The 20,779-nt window shown below is 40.5% G+C and overlaps 1 protein-coding gene across 4 annotated transcripts in view; it reads left to right on the top strand.

Annotated features, from left to right (window-relative positions):
- FNIP1 (folliculin interacting protein 1) overlaps window positions 1-20,779 on the top strand; it is a 133,893-nt gene that overhangs the window by 78,868 nt on the left and 34,246 nt on the right. For 3 of the 4 annotated variants that reach the window (XR_009555468.1, XM_060240490.1, XM_060240492.1), the window contains exons 3-8: window positions 4,157-4,300; window positions 10,679-10,779; window positions 11,546-11,620; window positions 12,793-12,884; window positions 19,279-19,362; window positions 20,281-20,352. Coding sequence is in view for 3 of the 4 variants with exons in the window: in XM_060240490.1 (XP_060096473.1) it covers window positions 4,157-4,300; window positions 10,679-10,779; window positions 11,546-11,620; window positions 12,793-12,884; window positions 19,279-19,362; window positions 20,281-20,352 (568 nt within the window). In the remaining variant the exon portion in view is untranslated. The remainder of the gene's footprint in view (window positions 1-4,156; window positions 4,301-10,678; window positions 10,780-11,545; window positions 11,621-12,792; window positions 12,885-19,278; window positions 19,363-20,280; window positions 20,353-20,779) is intronic. The other variant, XM_060240491.1, reaches the window with a different exon arrangement.

Below are 20,779 nucleotides of genomic sequence, written 5' to 3'. Positions count from 1 at the left end.
GACAGATGGTATCCCAAAGACTGTAACTATTTGACCTCTTTTAACAGTGGGCTCCTTAAATTCATAGAATTCCACTGTAAAGGCCAAAAGGTATCATCTTTCCTGGTGTATAAATTAGGAAATGATAAGTGCAAGACATTGGTGATCAGTGGTGAGTTTGTGAAAAGCTGCTGGTTTAGGAAGTTATTAAAATATTCTTGCCTAGAAATGAAATAGCCTGGGCAGGAAGTTACTGGCTTTTTTGTCTGAGAATGTATGTTCCTGTTGTAAGAATTGGCTCTTTTTAATGTATTTGTGCTTGTGCTTGCGTGCTATCGGGTGCTATTAAGCAAAGTTTCAACATCCACTGAAAGCTGCAGTGTGACTTGCTTGTGAAAGCTGCTTGTAACCCTGTGGAGTCAATGTGGTTTTATCACATGATGCTGTGCCTAGCCCAAGACGCTGTTGTTTGTGTCAGAGATAAAATGCAGTGCTCGTTCACGAGTTGCTAGCAAAGTCATATGATAGCCATTCACATGTTTTCTGCCATTGTATGCCAAAAAACACAAGTCAGTGGCAATTTGAACAGGGCGTGAGTTTAACATTGTCTCACTAAGAGTCATAATGGGAGGCTTTTCTTTTGCAGAGGTATGCAGCCTGGAGGTGGAACCCTAATTCCAACCAGTCTCAAAGGTCCAACTTTTAGGGCCCTTAGCGACAAGATATTTTAATGACAGAATATGATGCACATAAAAACTACTTGTGAAACTTATCAAATGGCAAAAAAAACCTTAAGCTGTCTAAATTTGATCCCTTTATCTCTTCGTAGGATGGTTAGTTCATGCATCACTGTGAAACAAAGAAATTCCATTATTATCCTATTTTGAAGATGGACTTTTATGTACCGTGCAATTATTTATTTGATTCCCCACCCCCGGTTTCAGGAGGCCTGTTACATAGGGTAGGAGCTATGACAGGAGGGGGAAAAAAACAGCTCTCATCTTTGCCAGGTACAGTGGTGGGACAGCCAGTGAGTGGCAGCCTGAGGTTCTTTAGATATGCAAGGTTGTGAAGGGGTTTAAATGTCATAACTGGCACCAATGTGGCAGCCAAAATAGCTGTTTTAAAATAGGCAAGATTGGTAGCTAGACTCTGGCAGTGACCAGGCTGCCACGTTCTGACACACATACAATTTCTGGGCTGACTTCAAGGGCATTACAGTAATCCAGCTCTGAGGTTACAGAAGCATGGATTAGCATAGCCAGCATGGTTGACGAACCAGATGCAACTGCTAGAAGGCACTCTTGGCCGCTACACCAACCTGCTTTTCAAACACCAAGGCTCCGTAAGTACTCCCATGCTCTTAATCTGCTCTGAGAAAACCAGCTGCATTGTCCATCCACCACAAGTGCATCCAATCCCTCTAGACCATCAGCCTTCGCAATCAGCATCACCTTCATCTTGCCACCACATTTAGCTTCAGCTTGTTCTGCTTCAGACACTTGACTACAGCTTCAAAGCACCATTATCTGTCTATCCCTCTGTAATGTCTGACACAACTGGGGATAATCCTGAAAATGTCAAGTTCAGAATTCACTTCCTACTACTGACAATGGGTCATATCTAAAGCTTGTTTTATGGGCTAGATCCGATGGAATGTTTCTGCAGTTGGAAGGATTTCTGCCTCCCCTTCCAGCCCCAAATGCCCCTTGTCCCCCAAGTGCAACAATGGGGGCATTTTGGTCTACATTGGTGTGAAGACGGTGATAGTCATGATCCGCAGCAGAAGTTTTTCCATCCATAGAAGCACTCAGATCCTGTATTTTTGCCGGTGAGATGCCTATTATGACTGAGTCATAAAGAAGTCAAATACCTGGACAGGAATTTCTTAAACTGTGAGTTGTAGCTAGTTTAAGCTATAATGCTGCAATTTAGTTTAGTGCAGTAGTTATATAAAGCAATTTAGACTTTCTGTTGCAGTTACTGATGGTGTGGATACAGAACGATATTTCCAATACTGGTGTCAACACTTCTTTCTATAGAGTGTTCCAGTCTCCCAAGCATTTTTTAACTTGGAATGAGCATGTGAACTGTGGTTTGAAATACTAAGGAGAGAAATTGAAATGTTAAATGTTCATGTTAAGATAACTGAGCCATGATCAAGTACACAGATGTTTAGACTCCCCCCAAAAAGTTGCAGTTTATGTATTTTCTCATACTTTTTTTTGTTATGCCTTACAAAGTAAAAAGAGATGCGACTGTTCTTTTTATCCTTTCTTTCCACCCTTCCTGATAATACACACCTGTGCACATACATTTTTCCTTGGGCAAACCAGCTCAGGAGTCCTGCTTTTGGAAGCAGCCTCTCTCATAAGGGAGAGAGCACAAACCAAACCATGAAGCAAAAAGTCATGAATTTTGCCCTTTTTGGATGCCGAAGTTTGTGACCGATCTATCATCACAAACTTCCATGAACATTTATAGCAGTCCATACGGTTCATGATTGGAACAGAAAGCAGGGGTTTCATAGAATCATAGAGTTGGAAGAGATCTCCAGGGTCATCTAGTTCAACCCTCTGCACTTTGAGTCCCATTAAACCCCTGCTTTCTGTTCCCTTCAAAAGCTGAAAAAACAGCTGAACAGCGAGGAGTTGCCTCCCGCTGCTGAGCTGTTTTCAGCTGTCTTGTGCAGTTCCTTTAAACGTTAAAGGGACTGAATAGTTACATGGCAGGAAGACAAAGCTGTTTCATGCCCATCTCTACTCTCTCATGTATTATCACTTGCTAAATGAGAAACCACAGAGCTGCTGCTAGATAGTTGTACTGCATTTCATAGAATATCTGCTTGCATCCATCATCAGTCACACTCCAACTCCACTCTTCTCTACCACCAGATACTTTAAACTTGGGAACTCTTTTTGGATGCATATCAGACTGTACATTGCTCTGAACATAATACATTTCAGTTGCCCACAACCAAATGCTAATTTATTTATGCCTGTTTTTTTTATTTATATCCCACTATTCTCCATAATTGGATCCCAAAGCAGCATCGTTCTCTCCTCTATCTTATCCTAACTGAAAGCCAGTTTGATTTAGTGATTAAGAGCAGCGGACTCTAATATGGAGAACTGGATTTGATTCTCCCCTCCTCCACATGCAGCCAGATGGGTGACCTTGGATCAAGTTCTCTCAGAGCTTGTTCTCCCAAGATCAGTTAATGTTCTGCAGTGATGCTTTAAAATGAAGGAGGCATTCTGTCCAGAGTTTAAAGTATCTGGTGGTAGAGGAAAGTGGAATTGGAGTTGGCTCATTTGTACCATCAAGGTTGACTCAACCTTCCATCCTTCCGAGGTTGGTAAAATGAGTACCCAGCTTGCTGGGGGGAAAGTGTAGATGACTGGGGAAGGAAATGGCAAACCACCCCATTAAAAAGTCTGCCATGAAAATGTCATGATGTGACGTCACCCCAGAGTCAGAAACGACTGGTACTTGCAGAGGGGACTACCTTTTTTAAAAACCTAATTTCCTTCTAATACAGATGCCAAACAGTTCCCTTCTATTCAATTTAACTTCCAGTTTGAGTAGGCAAGAGCCTGTATTTGTATACAGCTCCATAAGGATGGGTATTTTTTTTAATAATTAGACATTTTCTGGATATAATGGATGTTTCTCCTGCCTGTAAGGACCCCATCCACTGCTGTGCTTCCCCTCAATTTGATACTAAATATGGCACAAGCTTTAATTATAAGGGTCCAGCTTTATGCATGTGAAATCTCAGTGAAGTGACACAAAATTCCTCCTGAAACCTTTTCTTCCCCTTTTTGAACAGTATATTTATTTTGGTGCTCCTTTACTCCTACCATTGTTTTAAAAATAATATGTAAGATGCATAGTATATGAAAATTACAAAGCTCTTTTTGTTGATATCCCAAATTCTAGCACACTAATAAGACTTTCAAAGTCAAATAGAACCTAGTAAGTTACTCAGCTTATGATTTCCTTTCTTCATTAGCATTAAAGCATTTGTTAAAGTTAAGCTATTTAGGATTTTTTCTCTTCATATAGTGACATGACTTCCAGGAGATATGACTTTCCAGACTGCAGTGCTTCTCAGAATACTGTTTTGGGGTTTGGGTTAAAGTAAAACTAACACACATTTATTTTTCTCCCTCAGAAACTCTGTAATGATGTGCAGGTTAAAGTCTTTGGGAAATGTTGCCAACTCAAACCTGGAGGAGATAGTTCCTCCTCTTTGGACAGTTCAATCAATTCCTCTTCTTCATCTTCTGAAACAAAAGAGCAGTGTTCAAAATATCAGGTGAGTTTTCCTCCTCTTATAATTGTGCCATACTGTGCTGCCGCTGTGACTGATGTTTGTATTACATGTTTGAAAAAATCTCCTTATTAAGAATTGGCTAGAGCTGGCCAGAGGGGACAGGAACCTTGAAGCTGTTAATTGGTAGTTGTCCAACAATGCAGGTGGCAGATGTCAGGCAAACTAGACTAGGGAAGATTCAGAATACCAGGAAAAGAACTGAGTTAATTTAAGTAACTTGTCTGAACTGTGTCTAGAAGAGTCATTATTACTATTGGGTCATTAGAAAGACTGGTATATCCAAATACATATGGCACATACATCTACTACCTCCTGTCTTTGGACTCATATAGAATCACAAGAGTTGGAAGGGCCATAGAGGCCATCTAGTCCAGCCCTCTGCTCAATGCAAGATCAGCCTAGAGCATCCCTGAGAAGTGTTTGTACAGCCACTGCTTAAAGACTTCCAGAGAGGGAGAGCTCACCACCTCCCTAGGTAGCTGATTTCACTGTTGGACAACTCTTACTGTAAAAAACGTTTTCCTGATATCCAGCTGGTACCTTCCTGCCCTTAATTTTTGAGAGTCCTCTCCTCTACTGCCATCAGGAACAGTTCTCTGCCCTCATCTAAGGGACATCCCTTCAGATACTTAAAGAGAGCAATCATGTCCACCCTCAACCTCCTCTTCTCCAGACTAAACATTCCCAAGTCCCTCAGACTTTCCTCATAGGGCTGGGTCTTCAGGCCCTAATCATTCTCCTTGCTCTCCTCTGCACCTGCTCCATTCCATCCACATCCTTTTTGAAGTGAGGCCTCCAGAACTGCACACAATACTCCAGGTACAGCTTGACCAATGCAGTGTTGAGATTTGGATGTTATGCCTCTGTTGATACACCCCAAGATGGCATTAGACTTTTTTTGTTGCTGCATCACACTGGCTGCTCATATTTAACTTCTGGTTCACCCATATCCCAAGATCTTGTTTACACACAGCACTACCCAGAAGTGTATGTGCCATCCAGTATGTGTGTTGTTCTCCCAGCAGAATTGGGGAGAAGATGGTTGCTCTGGATAAGAAAGGTACATGTATACTAATTAGATAGCAAAAAACTGATAATTCAGTGAATCTAGCCTAACTTGAGGTGGGGGAGGATGGGCTTACCTGTTTTGTCAATTATCTTTAAGAGAAGGAAGCACCCTTCTCTTTTCCTTCTGCAAGAAGCGTGCCACATGAATTAGGTTTGAGATTTGATTCTAAGATTTCCACTTATGTTCCAATAGTTTTAAAGAAGTGAAGTGTTAAGGTCACACTAGGCAAGATGGCACCCCTGGATCCAACTCATAGATGATGGTGCCATTTTAAAGCCTAATGAGGCAATTAAAAATGCCACAATAGCACAATGAAATGAAGAACTCTTACTTCTACCATGCCTTTTCAAGCACCATGGTTGTATTGGCACTTGAAAAGGCATGAGTGAAGAGACAACAGAGCCTCATTCCACCATGCTGCAGACTGGATCCCTTTTGGCATTTTAAAATTGTCTCATTAGGCTTTAACATGGAAGGGGTGTCAGTGGGTCAGAACCATGGGTGCCATCACATCTACTTTGGCCCTTTGTCTAGTCATAAGTTCCATGCATTTTGTTTGCTAAAGATGTATATCACATGTGTTGACAATATATACAGTAACAGGTTTTCCTGGATCATTTAATGGGGGTAGGGAGAGAGGAATCCATGTCTGCTAACAGACCGGCACTTTGAGCCAACTCAGAAACACCTCTGAAATGGACCCCAAAAATCCCTCCACATGCAAACATCTGCTGGCCGTCCCCATCCTTTACTCACCTCATCCTCTGGACCCCACAGGGCAGCTTAAAAAACGATCACTTTCAAAGTGGTAGCAAATTTCTGAACCGACAGCTAGTCGCCCCACCTATGTCTGGAAGCAGAAAGGCGGAAGTGAGGCAGGTTGGCATGTGAAGCCGCCCCAAGCTGCTTCCGCCTTTTTTTTCTAAAAAAAGCTGTCCAGAGCGCTTGAGCGCATTTGTGCTCAACTTATCCGGGAGAAAAAAGAGCACAGTCCCCTCCTTCAGGCTGAATTGGGCCCCTGGTGGCTTGAGGGCTGTGGGGGTCCTTCTCCAGCTCCCCAGCCCTCACCTCCCTCCCATCCCCTCCATGTCAATGCCAGGGAAGGGGCGGTGGAGCTGCCGGGGCTTCTCAGGGTATGTAACCCCCCCCCCCCGTTCTGATCAGCTGATTGGTGGGTAAACTGGCTGCTGAGGCTGGCAGCTTCTATGCCGGCCCTCTGTGTGATTGCTGTCAGTGTGGGAGGAGAGGGCAGCAGCAGCAGGAAGAATGAGCCCCCGAAAGAGCGACTGCTGCCGTCTCCTCCCCCCTCCCTTCATGTGGGATCGTGTGGGAAGGGAGGGGGGAGAAGATTATTCCGGACGCCTCCCCAACTGCCCCAAAATGCCCTTCTGTCATCAGCCAATGATACTGAAATATGTCTTTGAGAGTTTGGGTAACATATCTTTTTTTCTCTTAGAGACTGAGCTATCTGTAGTGTTACATCCCTAACTGACAAGTGTTTGTTGTTGAGCTTGCTTTAAATGTTTTAAAGACTTAGGTTTAAGATTTTTTTTTGGGCTTAGCAAGCAGTTTGGAAATGTACAACTGTAAATCTATTTCTTGCTGACAATTTAAAAGGACTGTGACATGGGTGCTCATTGAACTTGAGTTACACTTTACATAAGGGAAGCGGTTTTGGCCACCATTGCAGCCAGAGTCATCTGACATGGATATATTTCTGTCATCTCACCTTGCACTGATCACAAGTGTTTTCTATTAAGCCTTCCTAAAATAGAATTGAATCTTTAGACCCTTTGTAGTGAAGTAATTCTCTGCTTTAGGGAAGCTGATCCCAACATCATATTCTGATAGAGTTCAAGCAGATATAGTAACTAGTTACCAAGTTCTGTTAAGCACAGCACTGGACTCATCCAGTTACAGATTGTGCACGTGTCCACCCAACTTGTAATTTGCTTTCACATTGTGCCATTGAGCAGGAGAATTAAGCTATATTTACCTCTTTGTCATGAGAGAACTGTGTTTTGGACAGGAAGGGATATGGCTTTTGGTGATCTCCCTTCCTTCTTCAAAGAGTAACTTTAGCAAGTCTTGTGAGAGCTTGAAAGCAGTGTGTGTCTGCCCAGAACTGAGTTTAGCTACCCCATTTGTCTTCTGAGTTTGAGCAGGCTTTACTAAGAAATTATGACACAGTTAGCAATACTGGAAGGACAAGTCATCATCTATAAATACTGTGCATGCAGTACTGAAGAGGTGAAATAAATTTCTTTGGGGAAAAGTGAGTATCTGGGTGTAAAAGAATTAAATAAATCCAAAATTAATGTAACTAGTTGATGGCATATGATTCTTTCTTGAATGGTATGAATTTGATGCAAGCTATTTAAAAGGTCATTCAACCACAGTAAGGTGTCAAAAGTTGAAGCAAATGTTGCACCACAGATTTATTCTGCCAACAGTGGTCCTTTTTCTGATGCAAGGAGCCCCTCCCCCTTGCCTCCTGCATCAGGGAAGAGATTTTGCTGGCAAAAGGCATTACTATTAGCAAGATCCATGAAATGTAATCTTGTTCAGAGTCTCCAAGATTATGCATACATGTAATTTGGCTCATGGAAATGATGATCAGTTTCACTTGGTCAGTTAGATTGATCTGGAAATCAGTATACAGGTAAAATGTTTGCAAACCGGAGCTATGATTTTGGAGTGATAGAAATGTTTGTTTCAAATATTGTGCTCTAAAATCTCCATTTTAAAATGCCTGAGATGTCAAAATAAAACAGCAGGTAAATATAAAAAACCAAAAAAACCCAGCAAGAAAATGGGAAGAAAATAGAGCAAAAAAACCTGAACTCATTAATCCTAATAAAATCAAGGGGGAAATAATGCTCTTCGTCCCAGGTCTGCTGCTTGATAAACAGGTGATAGCTGTGGTTAGGTGTGGTTTTTATCAGCTTTGACTGGGTAGCCAGCTGCAGCCTCTCTTGGGTAGAAAATATTTGACTGCTGTGATGCATGCTCTGGTTAAATCTAGTTTAGATTACTGCAGTGCTACTCAGGGGCTTCCTTTGAAAAGTATTCAAAAACTTCTGCTTGTGCAGTGAGAATGTTGACTGGAGTAGGTCATAGGGGATCTTATCGCTTCAGTCTTGGGCTCCTGGTCTGTTTCTAGTCACAATTCAAGGTGCTGGTGTTGACCTTTCAAGCCATTATACAGTTTGGCACCAGCATGTCTGAAGGATCATTTATTCACTTATGAACCTACCAGAAAGCTATGGTCATCATCTCAGGGTCATCGTTGGACGCCCCATTTTCTGAAACTAGACAGGTGGCAGCCAAAGCTCTAATACTCTTCCCCGGGAGACTTGTCTGTCCCCTTCTTCTCTATCTTCTCCAAACAGATAAACACCTTTTCGTTTTGTTTGGCATTCCCTCTGTGATCCCTCTTTCCTGCCCAATGTTTTAATTGTTGTTTTTATGTTTTCGTATGTATTTTTGTCTGGTTTAATGATGTATTTCTTATTAGTTTTAATGCTGTTTAATATGAGATATTATTATGTATGTTTTAATTTGCTAGCTCCCTTGATGACCCTTATAAGGGCAGAAGGGTCGAGCATAAATCTTATTTTTTTAAAATCCTTGCCTCCCCTACCTGCTGGCCAGGTGGACTGTGAACATGGAGCAGAGAGTATGCTGGGCACATTTTTCTTTCCCAAGCTCACTTGCATCTCCTAGCTAGATATGATGGGGAGGCCTGGAGTAGAAAGGGTACAGGATGCCCCTTCTACAAACCTGTCTGTGCTAGCTGATTGAGGAGCTTGGAGCAGAAAGTGCATGTGCCCTCTTTCTGCTGCAAGCCATTTCCACCCCAGTTTCTTCAAGGATATAGTGCCACAAGAACTTGTTCATCATTTTTTTTGTTTGCTTTGCAATTTTTATGCTTGCACAGACATTGTTTCTCTGTTAACTGGGGGGGGGTCATTTTGGGATGTTTGTACAAACATCTCCCCCTTTCTGTTCCTGGCTCTAATATATGGATTTTTTTAATCTGCATTTTGAAGCCAAGTTAAGATTTGGATATATGATTTAATACTTTCTTTGTTTCATTAACCATCATATTTTGTAAAAATAAAAATAAAGCTGCATTTCAAATGTGACAGAAAAATATCTTAGATTCAATATATTCTCCTTCCTGCAATCAGTTTCTGTGTGTTTTCCTACTCAACTGTGTCTGACTGAAAATCTTTCTGTTTTAGTGTTAGTAAATGCCATGCTGACAGTTTAATCATAGAAGTGTACTTTATCCTGTGGAGTGACACATTTGACTAGTGCCAAATAAATGTGAATGATCTTTAACCAGGTGTTAAATGTGTGTGAAATTCTGCACTCCAGTAATTTGATGCTGAACTTGCCAATTAAAAATTAAAAGCAGATGGAGTGCAGTTAATTAAGTTACTCAAACAATTTATAACACTTTTTAGTATTATTTTATAAGATTTCTCAACCTGAGACTCTGGAGAGCTGCCACCAGTCTGAATAGACAGTACTGACTTTGATGGACCAGTGGTCTGATTTTGTATAGGTGTTTAAAACATGTATCTGTTTATATATGTGGACAAATTTTTGGTATTATACTTCAAATATTATTGATTATAATTTGTTTACTAGATCAAAAAGACATTTCCCTTTCTTTCTATAGTGCTTTAACTGTGTTCAAAGAATGATCAACTATGCAACATAATTTATTTATTTTTATGTATTTATTTAAATTTCTATCCTGCCCTCCCCCTGCACAGTGGGACTCAGGGTGCGTCACAAGAACAGTGAACAACAATAATTCCAACCGTGTAAAATGTTAAAACGTAATTACATATATAGACCCTACAATCCAGATGTATTTGTAAGAATTCAAAAGAACTATCTATATGAATATTTAGCTAACCCAGTCCTGGGCAGATGGGCAGCTCACAATAGCAATACATAGTCATTAATGTTAAGCTAAACAAGGGAGGGTTTATGTAATTGGGCACCCACTACCTCAACCATAGGCCTGGCAGAACAACTCAGATTTACAGGTCCTGCGGAACAGTAGTAACCTTCCACAGAGACCATATCTCACTTGGGAGAGTGTTCCACCAGGCTGAAGCCAGAGCTGAAAAGCCTCTGATCGAGACCAAGTGGATGTCCTTTGGATCGGGGACCCCAAGTAGATGTTGATCTGCTGAGCGCAATGATACTGAGAGAGGTGGTCTTGCAGATATGAATGGCATATTCATAATAATGAATGGCATATTTTGCAGGGCTCCCGGTGTTCCTCAGATGCTAATATGCTTGGGGAGATGATGTTTGGATCTGTGGCCATGAGCTACAAAGGTTCGACCCTAAAAATCCATCAAATCCGGTAAGACTTCTGTTTGCAGAGCTTTTGTTGAATTCATATAATAACCCAGCATTCTCATAGGAATAGAGGTGCCTCAGGTACACATTATTGTCACTAGCATCATAGGCAGTTGAACAGGGTAGAAATGACAGAGTGAGGAGAAAGAATGGAACCACGTCTGCTGCCCCTTCACCAGGTTCTCATCACTAATCAAAATTTTTGCGCGGGGGATTTGAATGCCATCCATTTTTGCAAGGTACAGTTTGAGCATTTAGAGCTCCATATATAGATATTCATACCCAAGCTCTGAACAACATGTGGAGATCAGGAGTGAGCCCAGTAGGCCTGATCCTGTTTCCCCTTCCATGTGTTCATTTCTATGTTGGATCATTTCTATGTTGTTTGCCATCATTGTTGTCTTAGGTGAAGAATAATCACAGGATCACCAAATAAGATCTTTAACAGAGCAGTGATTTGTTAGAATACAGTTTAATTTCCGACACAAATATCAGAAGTTTGAATGTAATGGTCACTGATATATTATGTATTACATTATGTGTACATTATGTATTTCTATGTTGTTAACCACCTTCCTTCAGTGGAAAAGAGAAGTTAAACAGTAAAAATGTGTTAACTGACAGCATCATTTGCCGAGTGAGGTGAGGTTGAAAATGATTTTCCATTCATTGAGTAAAGAACAATTTCCTGTCTTGAGGTGTTCATGACAGGTATTTTACTCAACAAATGAAGAAGATATATCTGCAATAATATATTTTTTGCCTTACAGCTCGCCTCCACAACTTATGTTAAGCAAAGTTTTTACAGCTCGAACTGGAAGTAGTATTTATGGAAGCTTAAACACGTGAGTGTTTATTTGTTTTCTTTCCTGCTCTATTTCCTGGAAGGAGGACTCTGGGTATCTTAGAAATACTATCTGAACTGTGTGTATTTTGGATTAGATGAAAAAGAAAACGTGCATATCAAGCCTTCTTGGCCAAAATGAGAGAGAAAGGAGATCATTACTAAGCCATTTTTGCCTACTCCAGAATACTTAACCCCCTTTGTGGGGAGTCATCAGAGTCATTTCACCTCATTCCCAACCCTTCCTCTGCCTTTTGATAAGTGGATCTTCAGTTGTGCCCATTTTTGATTCCCATGTCTTTCTCCATATTTTTGGTTCCCATGTTTTGTTTTTAAAAATTCTTGTAGAAGAAACACCCTGTCTCCTGGGCTAATTTGGGGTCGGGGTAGAGTGAAGAGAGAGGGTAGAGGGTAGAGTGCAGGCTGTCTGCACATTCCTCCATTCACCTTTTTTCTCTTCCTCTGTCATGAACTGTCCACCCTTGCATCTGAAAGCCTTGACCACATGGTAGTGCCCCCGAACTCCACATAGGTCAGAGCCAGTGTGTATAATTGTATGGGAATCTGAAAATTTTTGTGTTGCCTTTCATGCTGATTGATTTACACCACTTTGCTTATAAGTCTTGCACAGGCAAGAGAGTATTCTTCATTAGTGCAAACCAAAGTGAAGCAGGGTGGCATTCCCCTGCCCCCTCTCTCTTAGCTGAAACATTTAGGAGGACTGGTCTGTTTGCTGGTGCAGGAAAAGTGCTTGTTAAAAATAAAAGAAGAAAAAATATGTTTAAAGTAACTTGAGTATTTGCTCTGATTAAAAGTTGCTCAGTGGCATAAGGCACACTTTCTACAATGGGAAAAGAAAATGAATGGGAAGAGATGGCATGGTGAGATGGAGATTTTTGTCTGTTGCTTAGGATAGAATGCCACTTATCTGTTTGCTGTTCCAGATGTTTACATTGTGATAGCTGAAGGAGGAGATAGTTCTAGGCTAATAATGCTAAGAAACCATTTAATGACATGCAGAATTGGCTTCTGCACTTTATGTTGCCTGTCATTAAACAATTTTATTGCCTTGAAAAGGGAAAAATGTATACAGACTACAGATGAGAATAGAATTAAACAGTAGTGCAACAGAATGCAAATAACCATTTCTTTCTTTTTTTTCCCCTTCTGTAGGCTGCAAGACAGTCTTGAATTCATTAATCAGGACAGTAACATGCTAAAGCCAGATCACAGTACGATTATGAATGGACTTCTTGGAAACATAAGTAATTAAAAGTTTCCTTTCTTTTATCAAAAGACTACAGAAGATCTGTTAGATTCAAGTCCAGTAGTACCTTAGAAACCAACAGGAGTTTCAGGGTATAAGCTTTTGAGAGACAAAGCTCTGTTCGCCAGACATGAATAGAGTAGAAACGGAGATCTCGGAGTCCTTTTAGCCTTGTCAGAAGGTGAGAAGGGTGTTGTAAAGAATGCTTGAACAGCCCTAACATTGATAGCCTGGGGTCAGTCACCAGAGGTTGCCATGACTTTCAGGTGTGTGCACGTACACACACACAAACACAATACAAAAATACCACCAAAAAAGAATGCTTGGACTGTATACCAAGAGACCTCTGTTTCTATGTCTGATGAAAGGAGCTTTGAGTCTTGAAAGTTCAGACCCTGTAACTCTTTTTGGCCTCTAAGGTGCTACAGGAATGGACTCTGATTGTTCTGCTGTACACAGCTACCTTCTGAAACTATCTCCCCCCCCCCCCCCAATATAACTTTGAAACTATCTTTTTGAAGATCTGTCATTAAAAGCAAAACATGCACACACAAACAAATGAATTAGGTGGGTTCTGAAAACTGAATACTGTGAGGCTATTTAATAGGCTAAAGGGAGCCACTAATATCAGTTCAGATCTTCCTGTGGTGAAACTGAGCATACCAGGTTGGATCCCATTAGTCATTTTGACTTACCAAAGAGGGGGTGACTTTTGCAAATTCTCTCTCTCTGCAGCAGACTTTCAACTCCCCCTCTCACCAGGAGGAATTTGGGGCTGGAGTGGAAGGCAGAAAGGTCATGCTCTGCTGATATTTATTACTTTAAATTTCTGATAGAGAGATTTCCATCAGAGGAGATTTTAGACTGGATCCAAACCACAGTAAGATATAAAATATAAGCAACTACTACCATGTTGAAATGAACATGATAGCTTCTCTTATTGGCATTTAACTCCAATCAATACGAGCATGATCTCTGCACTGATTACTTCATATAACTATTTTCCCATAGAGCCTTTTTATTAATTATGTTCTTAATATAGTTGCAGAGGGTAGCCATGTTGGTCTGCAGTGGAACACCTGGATTCAAGTCCAGTAGTGCCTTAGAGGCCAGGAAGATTTTCAGGTTATGAACTTTTATAAGTCAAAACTGATGAAAGGAGCTTTGACTTCTGAAAGTTCATATCTGGAAAGTCTTGTTGGTCTCTAATGTGCTACTAGACTCATATCTAGCTATTCTTAACATACAGAGGTTTCTGTTGGCACATTGCAATCTGTAATATGTACTTGTAATACACAGGACTTTCCATTGTATATTAAAATACACATCAGAGAACTAGTATTATTGGTATACTCAAGCATAGTACAACACAAGTTGTGCTAGCTTTCCTTCTCACATGTGGGATTTGGGAGATGCATCATCGGGAGGGAAATGCTTAGTATACGTTTCAGGTTTCTTGTTCACAATAAAGATCTGTAGGAATTTAACTCTATGCTATCGTAATCCTCTTCTTAGCCTAGCATGCTGGAGAGTATTAAGGGGGAAAGGGCTAGCTTTGGGGAATTGGTATATCAGACTTAAGTTCTTGCACTACAAATTTTAAGGGGGGTTGGCTGCATTTAAACAAATGTAGCTTCATGGTTTTACATAATTTGAACATGATTAGAAATAAAGGTAAAGAAATGCATGCAATGTATGTTACATACTATTACTTTAAACTTACAGTAATTTAAAACTACTTAAACTTCTACAAGTAAACAGATTTAAAACTATACTTGTACTGAAACTTCACTAGCAGGTCTTGTAAAAAATGTGATGATCTCCTTAGCACCACATTTTCTACAAGACTTGATCTATCCTAGGGTTAAATGTACCAGACAATTAAATGATTTATCAATATGCATTTGTAAGGTCTTTCTTAAAAGTTAGCCAGAGAATATGAATTAGGACAGAGAATATGAATTTTACATTTTTCCCATTTATTCTCCCCCTGGATAATTAACTTGTACGTGGATTCACATGAAATTCACTAGTTCTAAATATCCATAGTTATTTAGTTCTTTATTCACGGTCATCCGACCAGCTTAATACAAACAAAAACAAAATCATAAAAACAGACCCAACACCTCTTACACAAAATTCCTGACTCCTACTTTTACACATATTGTTAAAACTCATAACCAAGATTTACACTCTCAATTTCCCTCCTTTCCAACTGAGCAGCATAACAGAAACGGGCAATCTTAGATGAAACATCAGAATGAGCGTCAGACAGGAGGAAGGCAATTTGCTCATCCTCTTGCCTGCCCACCAAGGACTCAAGAATCGGAGAGATTAATCTTGCCCTCAAGTCATTATAATTAGGGCAGTGCAAAACGATGTGGAGAGTTGTTTCAACCTCATTGCAATTGCAGGGGCACAATCTTTCCAGATATGGGTACCCAGCGTAACGTCCCAAAAGCACCGAAGAGAAAAGTGAGTTGAGTCGTGCTTTTGAGAAAGCTATCCGATATTTTGGGATAGTGATGTTGAAAAGATACCTGGCTGGGGACAGTACTTCGGCTTGCTTCCCTAAGAAAATGTGTGCAGAAAGACTAGCTCTAGCAGATCTCAGTTCAAGCTCCACCAACCTCAGGCGCAAAAGTTCTTTCGCATCCCTCAGTTCCATCATTGCTAGGGACTCAGGGGAGAGATCCATAAATATCCATAAACAGGATTGTCTTTGAGTTGTTCAGTCTTGCATCTCCAGGTTTTGCTCTCTAAACTGACCATGTGGTCTCTGAGGCTGGTAAATCAGTTTTCTATCAAAATCTGTTGAAGCTGTTTCTGTGTAACAATGTTTTGCAATCACAGTGTGAATTTCATTGAAAATCAAAATGAGTCAGGCACCCAAATGCAATTTTTACATTTGGAAAAATATTAATAAATTATAAGAAAATATTATTAAATACTTAATAGTTATAAGCTGTCTTGTTGTGGGGAAGTAGTGATCTCTGACTTGATTTTCTATATGCCAAGCAGTGGTGTTCCTTTCTGTGGCCATGTTAGAAGGATAAAAAAGGTAAAGGTAATCCCCTGTGCTTGCACCAGTCATTTCTGACTCTGGGGTGACATTGCTTTCACATTTTCATGGCAGACTTTTTAGGGGGTGGTTTGCTATTGCCTTCCCCAGTCATATGCACTTTACCCCAATAAACTAGGTACTCATTTTACCGACCTCAGAAGGATGGAAGGCCGAGTCAACCATGAGCCGGCTACCTGAACCCAGCTTCTGCTGGGATCGAACTCAGGTTGTAAGGAGAGTTAAAAGGATAGCAGTAACCAATTAGAAGAGCTTTGCCACATTATGCCACCTCAATTGTTCTCAGTTATTCCTAATAATTTTAATGATTTTAGTTGCCAATTATTTAAAGTGTTACTTCATAAACTTGAAGAATGAGCTTTATTAAACTTGATTATTTTCACTGTTGTGTTTTGCAGCAATTAGGTGCCCTTATCCATGCAGGTGTTCCCTGCTAGCCTAATTAATCTTTCATAATTGCACTGTGCCAACAAATGGAGCAATATGATGATCTCATCAAAACACCTTTCCCATTTAAAGTTTTCATTTTCAAGGCCATCTGTTTGAACAGAATTATTTCTGAATGGGCACCCACAGTTCATCTAATTAGTTGATTGCTCTTCAGAATGATGTCTTTGGCTTCCTTGGCCACATCAACCTAGCTGTGCTAAAAGGGTCAATCCATAATCCAACAGAGTACCAGTGGGATTATTTCATGTATTTAAATGAATCATGTACTCAAATACTGTCGTAAACAATTTCTTTAATCAATATCACTCAGCTTTTAGGAACAGACAGGCTTTTAATAGATGGCTAAAGAGCAAGGGTGTAAAACTTATTTTTGTGCTGTAGCACACTGGTATTTCCACCACTCAAGTATGTCTCGAGTTAGCTGAAACAGAAACCTAGTTACTGAACTGGTACTGCTTTGTATCTCAGCAAGTTCTTTGCCCTGCCCATTGTGTACATGAATTAGCTCCCGGTGACTCACACTGGTTGTTTCCGAGCCACTCTGAGGAAGATTTTTCCACATTGTCTGTGTCACGCATAACCTCTCATTCTCACCACACTGATGTAAGCCTCCATGGATGGTAGGTTGCAGGCAAGAGCATGGTGACAACAGTAGGGTCGACATGGTGATGCTTTTGCACAGGGCTTTTTTGTAGCAGGAACTCCTTTGCATATTAGGCCATGTACCCCTGATGTAGCCAATCCTCCAAGAACTTTCAGTAGGCCCTGTAATAAGAGCCCTGAAAGCTCTTGAAGGAATGGCTACATTAGGGGTGTGTGGCTTAATATGGAAAGGAGTTCCTGTTACAAAAAAAGTGCCCTGCTTTGCACACAAATCTCTCTTCACGTAGAGCAGTCTCCACAGTGCTGGATATTCGATGGCCGCTATAGAGTACCCTACAATTTCAATTTGCTGTTATAAAAAGAGTTTAAAGCAGCGTCTACTGAACCCTTCTGGCATTTTCATAATTGTAAAAACAGCTCAGGATGTGGTTTTCAAACCCCTAGAACTGCTGTTCTTATACTTCAGTGGTTTTCAGAGGACAGTGGATTATACTGTCTCTCCCCCTTCCCCCTCACTTTAGGCAGGGTATTGCATGTATACTGTGCATGCAAATAGCTGGGAAACAAAATATTTAATGTAAAAACAGTCCAGTGAGTTATGTAAACAAGGATAAGCCAAATTTCTTAACACTTGTAGTACTAAAAGATGCAGTTTCTTAGCTTGCTCGAGTCAGGATGTATGAATATTCAGCTGGGATTCAATAGAGTATGCAGTGACCAGTAATAAATATTTCAGAAAAGAAGACAGTACCCTTGGCATCTTTAAAAAACCCCCCAAAACCTACAACCTGATCCATTCATCAGACTTGCTCAGTGCACATTTCAAAGCCAAGGAATCCAAGTGTAAGACAGAGCAAAAGCAAAGTTAATCTGTAACCAGAACATTTCTAGCAAGTAAATTAAATAAAAAGAATACTTGTGACCCACTGATCCTTGCCAGCTCAAAATTGTAAAGGTTATCGTGTGCTTACCGAGGATACTGTGTACAAGTCATTTTTTTCCAGCCCACCCATTTTTTGGTAACAAGTAGTTCTCATGTTTATCTTCCTGTTTAAAAAAAAAAAGGGAGAAAGGGAAAGAAAGAAAATAAGAATGTGCTTTGGTTACAGTACTGCCTTTTGAATTCTTAAACCCATGCACGTAAATTCAGACTGAATTAGGTGCCAAGATACCTAGATACATGGAATCCTGTGTGCACACAGGATAAGGATTATGAGCACAGCTTGAAGAACATGTCCATAAGTATTAGTGAACTAATAAGAGAGTTATGATTCTTAAGAACTAGTGAGAACTGCAAGGAATTACAGCAGGAGAAGAAAGGCTTTCTAAAAAAAAAATTCTGTTGGTGTGAATCAGTCCTCAGCAATGATGTACTGGGCTCCTTAGTCGAGTCCATGTCCAGAACAGTTCCTTTGGGCCTTCCAGTTCCTGCTTCCCTTGCTCATTCCCCAGCTGGAGTTCAAGCACCACTTGAACTGCTCCCCTCAGGCCAGGTTTCTTCTGGGTCCTGACAGCAACCCACTATAAGGGAAGTTTTAAAACAGTTAGTGAGGCATTTCAGTAGCTAAGCTCCTTTAGCCAGTGTACCAAATAGACTCTGAGGCAGCTGAGACTGTTGGGTTGTAGCAACAGTGATTTACAGGGTTGAGCAAATCAAGGATGTGCAATGAGAGGCAGCCCAGCAAATAAGAAAAATATTACTGGGGGTCATAAGCAGTGTTCCCTCTAAGCTGAGTTAGTGTGAGCTAGCTCACAGATTTTTGGCCTCCAGCTCACACATTTTTGTCTTGGCTCAGGAAGGATGTCCGTAGAGCACACTAATTTATGGAGTAGCTCACAACTTTAATGCCAGTAGCTCACAACTTTATTGCCAGTAGCTCACAACATAGAATTTTTGCTCACAAGACTCTGCAGCTGAGAGGGAACATTGGTCATAAGGTGAGTGGGTTTGGAGAGAGTAATAAAAGTCAGAGTCAACCAACCTGCCTTCTCAGGTAGGTACATAGATAGAGAGGCATGCTGAAGAGATCAAGGGAGGGAGGGGCTTGATTAGATGTAGCAAAGCCAATCACACCCCTCATTGGAACATTCTAAAATAGTAAAAGAACTGGACTTCTTGTAATTTGGACTCCTTGTGTTTTTCCTGTGTTTCTGGGTCTGCATTTGTGTTGGCTTATCTTTTATGTTCCCTCCCACAGTCACTGTTCTGCTTTACTAACCTCATTCTCTCATATGTATTTTACATTTTGCCATGTAGGTTTTTCACAGCTTTGCAGCCCTAGGCGGGCATTCTCTGAACAAGGTCCGCTCCGCCTGATCCGGAGCGCTTCTTTCTTTGCAGGTTTGCTATGTGCTGTGTGGGTAGTCTAGTTGGTGTTACGAAGTTGAGTGGACTTTGTAGCTTAGCCTTGGAAATAAAATACATTTCAAAAAAAAAAAACTCTCAGAGATCAGTCCAAGTGGATGGGTCAGAAAAGACAGTCATGATATATTATGAAACACTAGCAATAATTTGCTTAGGGCTTGCAAATTCCTGACAACACATGTTTGTCATTAGATACTCAGAGGTTGTTTTAATTTGAACTCTATTATAAAAAATACAATCCTTTGCCATTCCCATAAACCTGAAGTAAGTTATTTTTTTGCCCTACAATAACTGGCTTTTATTTCCATGGCTGATTTAATTCCTCCCCTCCCCCGATCCGAACAATTTATAACTTTTAAATTAATTACAATCAAGAGGCCTTTGACCTGGTTGATGACTTCCTACCTTTGTTGAAGTCAGCATGGCTAGGATTTTACTTCTGTGTGTAGTAAGGACTGGCTGCAAATGCAGATAGCTTCTGGCTTAGTTGAAAAAAGCAATAGAAGTTCAAACTTACCTCCCGTTTGCCTTAGAGCACCTATAGTACAGCTGTTATCTGTCCATATTTTCTTTAGTCGCTGCTTGTAAATTGCATTGAATGCTTTTGCTCCACGGCTAACTTCCCTGTTGTTCTGTTATTTCATTTGCAGTGAAATAAAGAGGTGGGTTTCAGCAAAAACTGACAGCTCATTAGGAGCAAGTGTTTTGGCTCGATCTGCTTTGCAGCCTTTCTTGGTGATGGGTGTGTGCGTGTGTGCGCTGTGCTGTCTTTTTCAGACTTCTAAATTAATGCAACAAATTAGCATGATTTATTGGAATGATTAAATGGAGCACTACAAAGCTAAAGTGACTGTTTTCATAGTCTCATGCTAACAGGTGACCTTATCTTCATAGTTCACAGCAACCCTATGGATATGCCTGGGAGGGAGTTGAATGAAGACAGAGACAGCGGAATTGCAAGATCTGGTAATGTATTTATCAAAATGTAATGCCTTTAAATGAACTCTTACTGCTATACTGTAATTAAAGTATTACCTGTTGCTTCTTGATTTCTCAAAACATGAGACCTTGAGCGTATTTTTACTTCCACAAACATTTTGTTACATTACTTGAATGTACTGTATGTGGTATATATCAGAAAAGTGATATTTAATCACAAATTTTTAATATGCTAAGGGAAATTTGTGCACACTCATTTTCACAGTGTGCACACACATTATCACATTCTCTGTGGCAATTTTACATGCAAGGTGCTTTTCGATTCCTAATTCTTTCTCACAACTCTTAGACTGGGTCGTTACTATTGAAGATTTTATAGAGTACTGTCTAAAGGTTGGATCCTGCAGTCTGCAGATCTTTGCACAAGGACTGCATATCTTCTCTGCCATCCTGA

Source organism: Heteronotia binoei, chromosome 5, assembly GCF_032191835.1.
Source record: "Heteronotia binoei isolate CCM8104 ecotype False Entrance Well chromosome 5, APGP_CSIRO_Hbin_v1, whole genome shotgun sequence".
Classification (NCBI taxonomy): domain Eukaryota; kingdom Metazoa; phylum Chordata; class Lepidosauria; order Squamata; family Gekkonidae; genus Heteronotia; species Heteronotia binoei.
This window is presented reverse-complemented; position numbering and strand designations above follow the sequence as displayed.